We start from the raw sequence: 15,804 nt of genomic DNA, 5'->3' as shown, positions 1-15,804 counted from the left end.
GGGCGTGGTGGCGAGCACCTGTAATCCCAGCTATGCGGGAGGCTGAGGCAGGAGAATCGCTTGAACCCGGGAGGCGGAGGTTGCAGTGAGCCGAGATCGTGCCACTGCACTCCAGCCTGGGTGACAGGGCGAGACTCCGTCTCAGAAAAGTCTTCCTGGCATTTCTATTTTCATGTCCCAATAAAAAGAGTTAGAAGCACTGCAAAGAAATGCAATGCTCAGCTAATCCACTATGAGCTTTTTCCTGGAAAAGATCAAAAGGCAGGGATCTATTTACACAAGAAAAGAGAGAATACTCCAGAAGCTCATCTGGAAAAATCAGAGTATCAACATAATTACTAATAGGGAGAAGTAATAAATAAGTACAAATCCTGCAGATTTAATTTTAAATGTACAAAACTGTTGTTCCTTAGAACAATTCCTGTACTATCCAAATGTTTTTGTATCAGGTGCTATTAAATACAAGTATTCAAAAGAATGACTGTTTAATAAGAATATCATATTAATCACCATACTAGGCTTATTAATTATTTTAAAAAATTAAGAGATTGAATTAATTCTAAAAGAAATCTGCTTGCTAACTAGGCCGTATTTTCTGCTAACTGATAATTAAGCACAGTAATATATCAATGAAACCAAAGTAAGTATGGCATTAATGGTTATTCTAAGAGCTGTTATTTTTGTTGCCAACTTGCTGAAATTTATAGGAATACTGCCCCAGTAAAGCTGGATGACATTTTATATATCATTGTGGAAATGATTACCAACATTATGGAATTTGGATAGAACACCCATATGATTGAAGCAGATTTTACAAGTGGTAAGCCAATTATGTAAAAGTTAAGCAAAGTAAATTAATTAAATTAAGTAAAGCATTTCAAATTTTACCTAGCTCTTTTACTTTTGTGACAATTTGTGCTACAAGTGAAGATCCACAGCAGTCTGAGGAAGGCACTGAAATGAAAAAAAAAATCCAGGTAATTCTTTTCAGAAAAGGTAAAGTGTATTTACATACTTATATATGATTAAATTTTCTGTTTCTATACTCATTTTATTAAAATAAATGTTTGAACACTAAAGTTAAAAGCACTTTTTAAAGCAACAACAAAACAAGAAGTGATGAAGGAAATACTCAAGTCATGGAGGAAAACCTGGCTAAGAAAGAATCAACACATTGGATTTTGACATATTGTCAATAACTACAAGATCATGTTCCTTGGAAGCAAAATTATAGTTTACATCTAAAGTATGTGCTTTTTATTGTTTCATGTAAATTGTTTTATAACAAGTTGTGATAAGTCATGTATAACCAACAATAATATTTTTCATAAAATACTTGTCAAAGTAAGTTTCACAAAGATAAAATAGAGTAGAGCTAAGCTAATTCATTGGTTATGGACAGTAAGGTGCAAATGAGTGGTACAAGAGTGCAGACTCACAGTTTAAATTATTCTCTTACCATTAGACGCAGGCATATAGGGTCTGCACATGTTACAATCAAAACCAATGTCTGCCACATTTTCCACTTCTTCCTCAGTATTTAAGTTCTGACGAACTGCATGCATCCATCTAAAAAGACCATATTTGTACATTTTTTTTAAAAAATGGAATATACTGAGAACTGCTACCTTTTAAACCTGTAACACTGAGTCTTCAAACTTAAAAGCCCTAAGCCTCACATGCTCCTCCTACCTTGCCCTTTTCTCCTAACTATCCCTATTAACAGAAAAACTTTCATAGAGCTAAGGAGGAAATAAAAAGGAATGAGAACAACTATTAGAGAGGAAGCAAAGCACATTACATAAGGAAGCTAATTATTTTATAATCATATATTAAATATTTCAAAGACAGCAAGGAAGCTAGTTAGGGCAAACACAAAGGTATTCAGAAAACTGCAAATGGCAGTGCTAGCATATATGGGCTCCAGGCAATGCATCTAACTTGAAGTAGACATATCTCATGGAAAGCGATGTTGAATGGTAATTGGGAAATAAAGTAAAAAGTTGTCTTGCAATGGAACAGATAATTAGTAGCCAGAGTCCCAAGAATACTGTACTACTGATAAAATAATACTATCAATATATGTTCACTGCTTAACTTCTGAAGAGTACAACAATATACCAATGAAAGCAAGGAAATATTCTTGATTTTGAAATTCCACATAATTATGTAGGGAGGGCAGAAGGTGCTATCTAATACCTAGATATCTAGTATCTAGAGCTTTAAGAGAAAGTGGTTTAAGGAGAACAGAAAGTGTTAGATATTTTTTATAATCTATTAAAAGATTCAGAAACCCTTCATAAGAAACGGCATAGATGAAGGCAATAATTCTCCATCTAATTTCAAGGGATTCCTAAACCCTCAAAAAGGCCTAAATTAAAAGTCTTTAGTCTTGGGTGGACACAGTGGCTCACGCCTATAATCATAAAACTTTGGGAGGCTGAGGTGGGCAGATCACAAGGTCAAAGGATGGAGACCATCCTGGCCAACATGGTGAAACCGTCTCTACTAAAAATACAAAAATTAGCTGGGCGTGGTGGCATGCACCTGTAGTCCCAGCTACTCCGGAGGCTGAGGCAGGAGAATCGCTTGAACCCAGGAGGCGGAGGTGGAGTTTGCAGTGAGCCAAGATAGTGCCCCTGCACTCCAGCCTGGTGACAGAGCAAGACTCTGTCTCTAAATTTAAAAACAAAACAAAACAAAACTTTAGTCTGGAGTTGAGAATTCAAAACAGGAAATCAATTCTGTAAGTTTCTAGGTGACTAAAAATCTACAAGGCAAAAAGTTCTGTACCTAAAACTTGTGATTAAGGAAAAGCTATTTTCCATTTTTTTTTTGCTACATTTCAAAGAGAAAAGCTTTAAAAAGATGAAAAAATAGCACAATACCTATCACGTTGTCTACATTGCAGAATAAGATCTTCTTCTCTATAGTTTCAATAGCAGACTGGACAGGAAGATAAGCTTGCACAAGGAGCGCACTGTGTGTAATTGTTCTGCCATTCACATCTTAGACCTGCAGATGTTGCTCCACAGTGTCTGCACCAAACACACCTGAAATCCAAATCCCCCCGAAAAGTCTCAATTTTATTTTCTTAGTTATTCAGTTACTGTAATTCAGGAAGCTACATACAAACATAATGGGGCTAATGATTTAATGTGTATGTGAAAATTTTTCTGATTAGTGGTATCTATCATAGAATATGTGTATTATTCAATTAAATAGGTATGGCTAATTTTTAAAAACTAAAGTGGTATGAAAAAGCTCTGAACTTGAAAGACTAACAAGGCAAACAAACCCTAGAGAACCATTTGCTCTTCCAGCCTCCTTTGGGAACTGTCTGCAATGGAGGGTCTAGGCACTAGGTGTGATAACTTATGTCACAATCATCACACAGCAAGAGTCTTCCTGGGTCAGTTGCCTTCCCACAGGCCTCACACACAGTGCACTCAAGACACCTCCAACCTTTGCTAAGAACCACTTTAGTGATCTGTAAAAGAAACAACCAATCCATGTGATTTATGCATTAACCTAACATAATCAAATATACTATATAAATTAATATGGTGCTTATGTACCTAGAAGCAGAAAGGGGTAATCAACTAACATTTATTGAGCACCTACGGAGGCCCAATACTGGGTTGGGCATGTTCATACACGCTTTTAGGAGCCTACTGAGCAGAATAATATAAAATGGCACATATTTTAATGCCTTTTTAAAGTCCACATAATTACCTTATGCTGTACATTTAATGTCCACTATATTTATAGATATAGTGACCAGATTTTAAAGAAATCAAGTAAGCTTCACTATTATTGATACATAATTTGAAAATACATCAACAAAATCTCCATCTACATTTCCATGCTTAGAATCAATAGAAAAAATACCAAAAAAAATAATGTAAAGCATGAGTTCTTAGGGACATTTTATGATCTTAGAGGATTTCTATTTAGACTATGAAGCTAGGAATTCTGAAGTTCACATTCACTCCTCTGTTTATTCTCCCCTCTCTCAAGGGTATAAGTTAGCAGAATATTTGGGAATCTCCAAATCCCTAACAAACTCCTGAAGGAAACCACACCATGTAATATTAAGATTGCGGAACTTCTTTAACATCTCAAAAGACTAGGATCGTCAGACAGAACCAATCAAGTGCCCACATTATAATGAAACAGCAAGTAATGAGGGTACAGAATAAAAATTCAGATCATGAGGTACATGAAAGCCTAAAAGCTACCAGAGAAGAAAATAAAAGAGTTAAATTCAAAGGAACACCCATCAGAATGGCACAAAACTTCCCAACTCCAGATGCTAGAAGAGTATAAGTTTCCAATTCTACAGGAAAATACTTTTCAAAGTACAATTCTCAACCTAGCTACACAAGCAACTATGTGTGAAGACAGAATACGTTGTAGACACAGGAAGACTCAAAATTCAGCTCCTTCATTCTCCTTCTAATAAAGTTACTTAGAGATATGCGGAACAGAATGAGGATGTATTACAAAGAAAAGGAAGACTTGGGATCTATAAATCAACAGATCCAACAAAGAACATCAGGCCAGGGAAGTTTAAGGATGAGAACAACACACCCAGAAGCCACTGGCACATATCAGAGCAGGAGAAGGGAATGTCTAGAAGGAGGGTAGGACTTCTCCCAGAAAAAAACAGTACTTTAAAAAATAATCTTATATGATAGTTCTATAGTAGGCAAAAACAAAGAACGAATGGAGAGTCACTATTACTTTCTTGTTATTAAAAACTCCATGAAAGACAAAAGAAACTCATAGTATACTGTTTAGATCTGCAGTGAACATTTACTGAGTCATAACCAACACCTTATTAATTGAACTAAACATAGTAATACAACCATATTGGGAGAAGGAAGGAGGTGTATTTTAAGACCTAAATCAGAATTTATTTATTCATAGCAGAAAGTCAACAAAATCTAGCAGTAAACCAGTTGATTATTTAGAGCTGTAACATTAACCACAAGAAAAAAGACCTGAAAAGATTGAAAGTGATTGCCTCAGATGTGGAGGTAGAGTTAAGACAAGAGTTGGTTGTTCATTACAAGGCCTTTTTTTTTTTTTGAGGTGGAGTCTTGCTCTGTTGCCTGGGCTGGAGTGCAGTGTTGTGATCTCAGCTCACTGCAACCTCCGGCTCCCATGTTCAAATAATTCTCCTGGCTCAGCCTCCTGAGTAGCTAGGACTAGAGGAATGAGCCACCACACTCGGCTAATTTTTGTATTTTTAGTAGAGATGGGGTTTTACTGTGTTAGCCAGGCTGGCTTGAACTCCTGCCCTCAAGTGATCCACCCACCTCAGCCTCCCAAAGTGCTGGGATGACAGGTGTGAGGCACCACACCCGGCCCATTACAAGGCTTTTAATGTCATTTGATTTTTAAACATGTATATTTATTATTTTGATTAGCTTATTGATTTTTAAGAATTTGTCTTAGATTACCAAGTTAGTATATTATTTGCCCAAATGAAGGAAATGGCCTGGGGTAAGATCAGGGTGGCTTAGAGCAGTAGCCAGCAAACATTTCCAATAAAGGGCCAGACAGTAAACACAAAGTTTTGAGGGCCATATGATCTGTTGCAACTTTATAAAAACTCTGCCAGTGTAATGCAAAAACCGCTACAAATATATGTAAACAAAAGAACATGGCCATATTTCAATAAAAGTTTATTTGCAAACACAGGAAATGGGCCAGATTTACTCTGTGGGCCAGTCTGCCTGACCCTGGCTTAAACAATGACCTGAAGACAAAGTGGCAGACAGATCTGAGGTGTTTAGTGGCAGAATTTTTAAAATATTTATCTTCATTCCTATTAAGTTTTCTTCACAGATACCTGTGGTCCCTTTTACAACCAAACTCTCAAGTTTCTCCGCTTATACTCACTCTTCAAAACACTACAGTCTGGTCTCTACACCCACATCCACTCATAACTGCTTAAGCCAGGCTTGTCAAGACCTTCTTATTCTCAAATCTAATGGAAACATTAGTGTTTGTGTTTCTTGACTTCTAGTACTTCAACACTTCAACAATTTCTCCCTCTTTGAAATTTCCTTTTAACTTAGGTACTGGGGTTGTACTATCATTTTTTTCTTCTGTTGAACCAGTTTAGCCTTAGTTTTAAAAGTTTTTTCAAATAAGATGTCATCCAGGATTCCATCCATGGTACCATGTCCAAAGTTGTTACAGATATGTTTTATAATCTAATACGGATACATGCTTCAACGATAATGGAGTAGATGGGACCAGCCTGTTCTCCCATAAGATAGTAGAAAATTGGACAAAGTGTATGAAACAACTGTTTTCAGATATTGGACAACACATAGTAAAGGAGACAGTGGTCTCTGAGAGGAAGGAAACACTCAGGGAGTCCTATGATATTCTGCCTAGAAACATTTTCCAGAACGCTGCCCAGGGAGGGAGAACCTCAGCAGAGTACAATCAATGGCCTCGCTGAGGTTAGGGAAGGTGAGGCAGTGGAATTTGCAGGACACAGTACTCAAAATGAAGAAGCAATAAGGACTAAGAGCTCCAGAAATCTACAAAGGATCCCCTGAAGTCTTTGGTGGAACACCAAGCCGTACTTCTAGAAGCCCAAAGACCCATAACCAGGGGAAAGTACATCTACTGGGAATATGAAAGCTGCACAATTACCAGAGCTTGCAAAAGGCTCAAAGACAAGTGAAGCACAACCAGTCAGAGTACAAAGACACTGGTGAACAGGGGGTAGAATTCAGTGGTGATCCCAGAAAGGCCAAGTCTTAAGTATAGGGTTAAACTAATGCTAGGACTGCAGCTACCAAAATGTGGACTAGGGAACCCCAGTGGGTCTGTAAAGTTAAAACAAGTTTAAATAATACTAAGATTTAATTTGCCTTTTTTCACTTTATTCACAATTATACAGTGGTGTTTATAGAAGCTACATGTTGTATCATAATATTACACTGACATTGTACAGGTTGTGCTTCTGTAGTCTTGTGTTACAAAATGTTCCTAGTTTTAATTTCTAAAATGCTGAATAGTCCATACTTAAAATCCTCATGAACAAAAACTATGGCATCCCCAGTAATTTTAAAGAGTGTTAAGGTTCTAAAACCATAAAGTTTGAAAATATCCACCTTAGAGTGAAGGCTTTCTAGACTTGCCCCAGCAAGCTTAAAAAGAAGCTTCAAAGGTATCAAGCTTATCCACAAACAATTGCCTCCTGCAATAAAAATGCAAGCTGAGCCAATTCACATATCCCTAGTATATTTCTAGATACTGCTGTATTTCTCAATGAGACTACAGTATTCTATACTGTCCAAAACAGTGTCGTGTAAAAGGAACCACACATAATTTTTAAAAACAGGAATAACTAGGTGTCTGATAGTGCACTAATTGTCCAATCTTAACTTATGTAAGTCGTACTCATCTGTAAAATGGGAATTCGGTAATTGTTGGATGGGTTAAAAGAAATATATTACTATCTTGAAAGGGATCTTATTCAATTTCCTTAGGTTCAAAACATTAAGTATTCTAAAAAACAAAATCTAATGACAGCAGCTACTTTTATACAGAATATAAAGCACAAAGAAGAAAAGAAACATGTTTTATGCATATATAACTCCATTTTTAATTGGCTTTATATACTCTGTGTTTTTCAGTCACATACCATGAGCAACTAATTTTTAAAAACTACATAAATTAACCGTACTAGTCTTCTATTTTGGATAGTATTAATTACAATCTTTCATTTTGATTCCTAAATTCACAAAAACCTGTATTACCCTATAAAATAAATACTAGTGTAGTTATCAACAAAGAATTCTGAAGGAGATAATGTTGATTTGCTTACTATACTGACATTTTACTGACAATGATATAACACAATGATGTCTGAAGGGCAGGGAGAATGGTATAAAAATCACTCATGATTCACAACTTATTATTGAAACTGAGGTTAGTATTTATATTACAAGGTATGGCAATACTAGAAAAGATTTCCTTGTGGAGTATACAGTTTAAGACCTCTGCTGTACAGCTATACCTCCATGCTTGCTTCCAGTGGCCATGACACTTTATTCAAATATGTAAGTTTTATTAAGACTGAGTTCTTAAAAAGATAAAACCAAGAACCTTAGATACAACTAGTGAAGTATTGAGACCTGTCCATATTTAAAACCAAGCACACGATACCACTTAAAAGGTTCCCCAGAAAGCCTCTATCCTGAAATGCTTGAAAGTGAGCAGTGCTGACTCTCGATTATTACCAGTTGCATTAAATATGACACTTGTTTTGTTTCTTTTGGCTATAAGGAGAAAATGTCATTTTGTGTATGAGTGAGCACAGAGGAGAGAGAATGTGGGAAAGAACAGAATGGGCTAATATTTTTTTTACTAAATACTCCAGTTCTCAGCTTTATAAATCAACAGACAAAATGAATCAGCTAAACCTAAAATCTTTGTGAATAGTATAAATTGTCTTTTAAATTAAATGCATATATTTTTATGTTTTACTTTTTCAAGACAAAAGCAGGATATTAATACAATATAAGATTTATAGAGAAGCAAATTTCTTGAGATAGGAAACCCTTAAAAGCAGTATTTAAAGTACTTAAATACTGTCACATATGTTTAATAATCATAATACTTAATTGTGAGAACAGGGAGCTCGTGTTACTACTAAAACCAAATAAAAATTCAATACATATTTGTTAACTCAATTTAAGGATGTTTACCTTAATACTGACACGGTATGGATGGTAACACTGACCACACTGAGAACAGGCAAGTAATCTTCCTTCTGCTCCTTGGCCAAAACTGCCACAAACTACACACATATCCTGAAGTTAAGAAAACAGAACATATTTTAAATGGAGACTAAGCTAAAAACCTACAAATTTTACTTTAAAAATACCTTCTTAACTAATACAGCTCTATAGCTAAATATTGGATCACTTCTGTGTATATGAGATAAAGCAGAAATATACAAGGAGGAATTGAATGAGGAAGACAGTAAATTGTCAAGTTCAAACCTGATTCAAAGTGAATTTGTCACTGCTGGAAAACAACACAACCGTAGTGTGCATAGAGTTTTCTTCATCATCCTTATTTGATGAAATATCTGCAGTAGACACCTATAAAAAGCAAAATACACAAAATACAAAGTTATATTTTTCACTTGTTTTACACTTAACTGGAAAGCTTCAGAAAATTCATAATCAAAACATATATTTTTGCTAAGGTCTAGAATAACAATTCCAAATATTAATGCTAAGATACTACAGTAAAATGGAGTCATGACATTTTATTATTCAACTCATTCTCTCTTCAGAGGTAGAATTCCTTTAGACCAAGAAGTAATGAGAAAATATAATAAACCTGTCTTAGTAAAACTTGATTATGCAGAATTCTAATCAAGAAACTATAAATGATAATATTATAAGTATGTACACACACAAATCTATCACTATTTTAATGACACACACTTGGGATCTGCAATGTAGTTAGTCTGAACTGAGATGTCCTGCAAACATAAAATACAGCACATAATTACATATTACATGTTGAAATGGTAATATTTTAGATATATCGGTCAAAATGGAAGGCATTAAAATTAATTTCGCCTGTTCACTATAACCTTTATTTTGTTTCGAGATGAGTTTCACTCTTGTTGCCCAGGCTGGAGTGTAATGGCGCGATCTCGGCTCGTTGCAACCTCTGCCTCCTGGTTCAAGCTGTTCTCCCTGCCTCAGCCTCCCAAGTAGCTGGGATTACAGTTGTCCACCACCATGCCCAGCTAATTTCTGTATTTTTAGTAGAGACGGGGTTTCACCATATTGGTCAGGCTGGTCTCTTAACTCCTGACCTCAAATGATCCACTGCACCCAGCTCACTGTAACTTTTCAATGTGGCTACTAGGAAGTTTTAAATTGCACATGTTGTTCTCATTATATTTCTATTAGCACCGCTTTAGAATATTATTTTTAATAACATCCAAATTTCAGTATCAGCCAAATGATTATCAACCAATATTGTTCAGTCTGGACTTAGTTCTATTTGACTAAATCAACTAAGTACCCACTGGTTTGTTAATAATTTCTAGAGTGATTATGAAACAAAATAAAGCTCTGAACTAGAAGTTGTAGAAAGAAGACAAGAAGGGCACTGCCAAAATCATAAAATACAATCCTGTTTCTTTAAAAAGCTTATAACCTAAGCCTGGAAAGACAGAGTTGAAACACAACAGGTTATGTTCAAGGTCAAAACATAAAACAACTGAATTACTTTTCTTGAGGAACAACTGAAAGAAGATTAACCAGCTGGGTGTGGTGGCTCATGCCTATAATCTTAGCACTGTGGGAGGCTAAAGTGGGTGGATTGCTTGAGCTCAGGAGTTGGAGACCAGCCTGGGCAACATGGTGAAATACTGTCTCTACCAAAAATACAAAAAACAGCGGAGCGTGGTGGCACATGCCTGTAGTCTCAGCTACTCAGGAGGCTGAGGCAGGAGAATCACTTGAACCCAGGAGGCAGAGGTTACAGTGAGCCAAGATTATGCCACTGCACTCCAGCCTGGGTGACAGAGTGAGACCGTGTCTCCAAAAAAAAGAAAAAAAAAAAAAAAGAGGAAGGAAGGAAGGTTGGTTGGTTAACTAAATAGAAGGACTACATCTCAGTATTTTTCAATACAAATACATCTAAAAGCAGGTTTTTTTGTTTGTTTGTTTGTTTGTTTGTTTTTGAGATGGAGTCTTGCTATGTCACCCAGGCTGGAGTGCAGTGGCACAATCTCAGCTCACTGCAAGCTCTGTCTCCCAGGTTCACGGCATTCTCCTGCCTCAGCCTCCTGAGTAGCTGGGACTACAGGTGCCTGCCACCATGCCCGGCTAATTTTTTGTATTTTTAGTAGAGATGGGGTTTCACCATGTTAGCCAGGATGGTCTCGATCTCCAGACCTCATGATCCACCCACCTCAGCCTCCCAAAGTGCTGGGATTACAAACATGAGCCACCGTGTCCAGCCTAAAAGCAGTTTTAATGGATAGTACTAATGCTTTATAAGAGCAATTTATAGTCATATGAACCCTAATGACTACAAGTGTTAATAATGCCAATATTCATCATTAGGGAGTAAGTAAAGCCGTGACAAATCCAAACATTAGAAAATTATGCAACATTTTAAAAGTAGGGAGGTAGAAACTTGTATAGACTGCCATGAAAGAAATTACAAAAGACGTTGTTGAGTGAAAAAAATAAATTGCAGAACAGTATTTGAGGTATAGCACTATAATATAAAAACCTGCAAAGTCATTACATGTAGTCTATGGGCACATATAATAGGTTGAATCATAAGAAATTGCTGCTTTTCATCAGTTCAGAAATAATATTGGCAATTTCATATGGATCAACCTAATATATAAATATACCAAACTGGTAACAGGGAAATAAGGAGGACTGAGGAGTTAGTAATGGTAAATTCTGATCTACCTATAGCGCTTTAATTTTTTTAATAGAGAAAATGTATTGATGTGTTATATGCATAGCATTAACAAAATTAGCTTTCTAAGATTTTAGAGAATCATCCAAGATGATTCACAGAAGTAGAATCATCATCATCAGTAAGAAATTAAGTGACTACTAAAAGTAATCATTAATTCAGTCATAGGACTAATGATGCATTGACAAGACTATTGAGATATATAATTAGGGAAATGGCTAAAATAGAGATAAAGTATCTATTTCTACCTCCCAACTACTAACAGAAAATTCAACACATTATACACACTGAGCAGCTCAAAGAAATTGTAAAGATCCATTATTATTTTTAAAAGGAAATTTAACCAGTGGATGCTTTCACTGAAAATGATAAACAATATATTCCCAGTATAAACCAGAGACAAAGTCTGCAGTAGAAAACTGCAATGTCCCTAGATTCAAGTGGGGGTGGGGAGTCATATTTAAATAATAAGTGCAGAAAAACCAAAATATTTTAAAATAATTGTCCATGCAAGAAAGAAAACAGTATCATCTAGCTTGAAGACCCACTGTTTTTATTTTATAATTTATTTCATGACCTTTAGACTGCTAGAAAAATAAAACCTAACTTGAGGGCAAAGGTAATCTTTGAGAAAATATGTGCTATTGTTGCCTGCATAGATAATAGTGTGATTTATCCAGAAGGTGATAGAAATTTCATTTTCCTAGACCACAGATATAAGCCAAGGAGAATAGAAAGCTCTGACCTAAACTTCACAAGTGTCCCTTCCAAGCAGGGACACGTAAAAGTAAACAAAAAAAGAAGATCAAATTAAACTCAAAGTGAGAAGATAGGAAAAAATAAAGATGAGAATATAAATCAATAAAACAGAAAGAGGAAAGAAAACAGAGAAAAGTCCATGAAAACAAAGGCTGACTCAAGAAGATCAATAAGATTGATAAATCTCTAGCCAGACTGATCAGGAAAAAAATAAGACAAGATACAAATTATTAGTATCAAGAATGAGGAAGGTGAAATCACTACAGATTCTACAGGTATTAAAATAATAAGAAATATTATGATCAACTCCATTCCTTTAATTTGTCAAGATAGACAAAATGAACAAATTTCTTGAAAGGTGCAAATTTATGCAAGGAGAGACAGATAACCTAAATAGGTACCTATTAAAGAAATACAATTTGTTGTTAAAAACTGTCCCACAGGCTGGACACCGGTGGCTCATCCAGTAATCCCAGCACTTTGGGAGATGGATCACCTGAGGTCAGGAGTTCGAGACCAGCCTGGCCAACATGGCGAAACCCCATCTCTACCCAAAACACAAAAATTAGCTAGGCATGTTGGTGCATGCCAGTAATCCCAGCTACTCAGAAGGCTGAGGCAGGAGAATTGCTTGAACCTGGGAGGTGGAGTCTGTAGTGAGCAGAGATCACGCCACTGCACTCCAGCCTGGGCATGGTGGGTCACGCCTGTAATCCCAACACTTTGGGAGGTCAAGGCAGGTGGATCACCTGAGGTCAGGAGTTCGAGACCAGCCTGGCCAACATGGTGAACCAGGGGGCTGAGGCAGGGGAATCACTTGAACCTGGGAGGCAGTTGTTGCATGAGCTGAGATTGTGCCATTGCACTCCAGCCTGGGCAACAAGAGCGAAACTCCATCTCAAAAGAAAGAAAAAAAAAAAAAAAAGAGAAAACACAGCAAAAACCCCCCACAAAGAAAATTTCAGGCCAAGATGCTTTCACTAATAAATTCATGTATAATATAAGAAGATACATTTCCACTACTACACAACTTTTCCAGAAAACTGAAGATGAGAATATACTTTCTGATTCATTCTATGAAGCTGGAGTTATGCTGATACCAAAACCAGATGAAGACATTACAAGAATGTAAGACTACAGGCTGGGGCATGGTGACTCACGCCTGTAATCCCAGCATTTTGGGAAGCCAAGGTGGGAAAATTGCTTGAGCTCAGAAGTTCGAGACCAGCCTGGACAACATAGTGAGATGCTGTCTCTATTAAAAATTTTTAAAAAGTAGTTGGGTGTGTTGGCACACAGCTATGGTCCCAGCTGCTTGGGAGACAGAGGTGGGAGGTCAAAGCTGGAGTTAGCTATGATCGCACCACTGCACTCCAGCCAGGAATTAGAAAGAGAACCTGTCTCAGAAAAAAAAAAAAAAAGAAGAAAAAAAGTGCACAGGTCTACAACTGTGGTGCATCCACAGTTTTATTAATACTCAGCAAGAAAAGGGAGTACACTGTTAACAAGTACAACAGCATAGATGAATCTCCAAATAATTGTGCTGAAATAAATCAGTCCAAAAAGCATACAGTTCTGTATGATTCCACTTATATACAACTCTAGAAAATGCAAACTAATCTTGGGGACAAGGACGGATGGCATGGGGAATGCAGAAAATTACAGAGGGACATGAAGAAACGTTGGGAGATGAATATATTCACTATCATGATTGTGGTGTCATTTTCAAGGGTGTATATGTATATATCAAAGCTTATGGAATTGTACATGTCAAATATAGCTTATATCAACTATACCTCAATAAGCCTGGTTTGAAAATTTTTCTTTTTGAAAAAAGGACGAGAATCTAAGCTTCCTTATTCCTGGTTTAGTAGTAAACTTGAACAATTTCACCTGTCTCCTATACTTAAAATGACATTTCAGAATTTTAAAAACAGGATTTTAATAAATAGCAAAGTTATTACATAAAATATTTGCTAGTAGTTAGCAAATATATTTGTAATACACATATAAATAAAGCCTCATAACGTGATAGTAAGCAAATATAAATCTTAAAATTTTTTAAATTAAAGAGCAACTATATTACATACTGACTTTTTAGAGAGGGTTGGCATAGAAAGATAAGGAGTCAAAGAGGAAGGTAAGAAAAGAGAAAGGATGAGAAAGTAAATATACAAGAAAACGTAACCAGAGGCTCAAAAAAAAAAAGCAAAGTAGGACAGTAAAATAAACATTTTGACCTATTTATATGACTCTTAAGTTCAAAATAACTTGCTATGAGATTTTCATCATTAACTGACATTTAGATTAGAGAAAATATACATGAAGCAAGCCTCACCCCAGGCAATACAACAGCTCCGATTCCACTTTTCAGCTTTGACCTGCCTCGGCCACCTCGCCCCGACAGTCCTGCACCTCGAGGTCTCTGCTTTCCTGGAAATCCAGACCCACGGCCCTATGTAATAGATTAGGAAAAGTCAACATTCTGTGACAGCCCAAAATAATTTTTAAATCCAAATGCCACTGAGATAAAACATTTTATTAAATGTTATACAAACACTTCTTTAGATAAGTATTAAGAGACCTGGCTTATTATTTTTATCTTTAAAAGTATACTCCACAACTTAAAAATCTAAATATAAAATGCTTACAACCTTAGAATCATACTTTCGGGCTGTCACTGTGAACGCTATCAGCAAGCCTTTGCATGATTTTTCTCTTTCCCACTCCTACATTCTCGGTGACGACAACAACTATAGCCTTATCCAGATATTTCGAAGTGCAACAAATTGTATTCAATATAGAGTAAGGATAAGGAAGAACTCTCTCATTAACTGGTCTCGCGGTGATTACAGTAATAGCTAACATCTGTTGAGTACTTACTATGTACTAATCTAAGTATTTTTTACTCTCAACAATCCCATATAGTAGGTTTTATTATCCTCATTTGAGATGAGTGTGCTGAGGAATAAAAGGGTTAAGTAACTTGTCCAAGGTCGCTTAGCTAGCAAGTCTGGCTCCAGCGTCCCTGGGTTGGAAGCATATTCTGTACTGCTACATCAGCATGAAAGTTCATTTTTGCTAGTGTGTAACAGTATTCTTCCTGTCACTAAAATTAAGTCAGTTTCCTTCACTATTCAACAGTTCTCTTATGAACTCAACATTTCTACCTCATTCACCATTGTATTTAGAGGAAAATTTATTATTATTGTTATTACTTTTATTTTTGAGACAAGAACTTTCTTCGTCACTCAGGTTGGAGTGCAGTGGTGTGATCACAGCTCACTGCAGCCTAGAACTCTTGGGCTTAAGTGATCCTCCTGCTTCTGCCTCCCAAAGTGCCAGGATTACAGGAGTAAGCCAAAGCGTCCAGCCAGGAAAAATTATTTGAGGATTACAGGAAAGCTGACAAAAGGCTTTGTGAAAGCTTTGCTTTAAATAATCTGAATAATAAATACTTGAAATGGAAATAACTTTTCTGACTTCTTACACAAGAAATAAACCTATTGGAAAATGTGTTAAATTCCCTGATAATTTCAGACA

At 36.2% G+C, this 15,804-nt stretch overlaps 1 protein-coding gene across 1 annotated transcript in view; it reads right to left on the bottom strand.

The window, feature by feature from the left end:
* The window catches only part of LOC129529385 (histone-lysine N-methyltransferase 2C-like), a 54,709-nt gene extending 39,761 nt beyond the window's left edge, over positions 1 to 14,948 (bottom strand). Inside the window, exons 1-7 of the mRNA XM_063702753.1 lie at positions 14,916 to 14,948; positions 14,600 to 14,716; positions 9,039 to 9,140; positions 8,742 to 8,846; positions 2,889 to 3,053; positions 1,460 to 1,569; positions 889 to 954 (exon numbers count right to left, since the gene is read on the bottom strand). Coding sequence (XP_063558823.1) covers positions 889 to 954; positions 1,460 to 1,565 — 172 coding nt within the window. The 5' untranslated portion in view covers positions 1,566 to 1,569; positions 2,889 to 3,053; positions 8,742 to 8,846; ... (1 more) ...; positions 14,600 to 14,716; positions 14,916 to 14,948. The remainder of the gene's footprint in view (positions 1 to 888; positions 955 to 1,459; positions 1,570 to 2,888; positions 3,054 to 8,741; positions 8,847 to 9,038; positions 9,141 to 14,599; positions 14,717 to 14,915) is intronic.
* Positions 14,949 to 15,804: the final 856 nt, after the last annotated feature.

Source organism: Gorilla gorilla, chromosome 22, assembly GCF_029281585.2.
Source record: "Gorilla gorilla gorilla isolate KB3781 chromosome 22, NHGRI_mGorGor1-v2.1_pri, whole genome shotgun sequence".
NCBI classification, from domain to species: Eukaryota; Metazoa; Chordata; class Mammalia; order Primates; family Hominidae; genus Gorilla; species Gorilla gorilla.
This window is presented reverse-complemented; position numbering and strand designations above follow the sequence as displayed.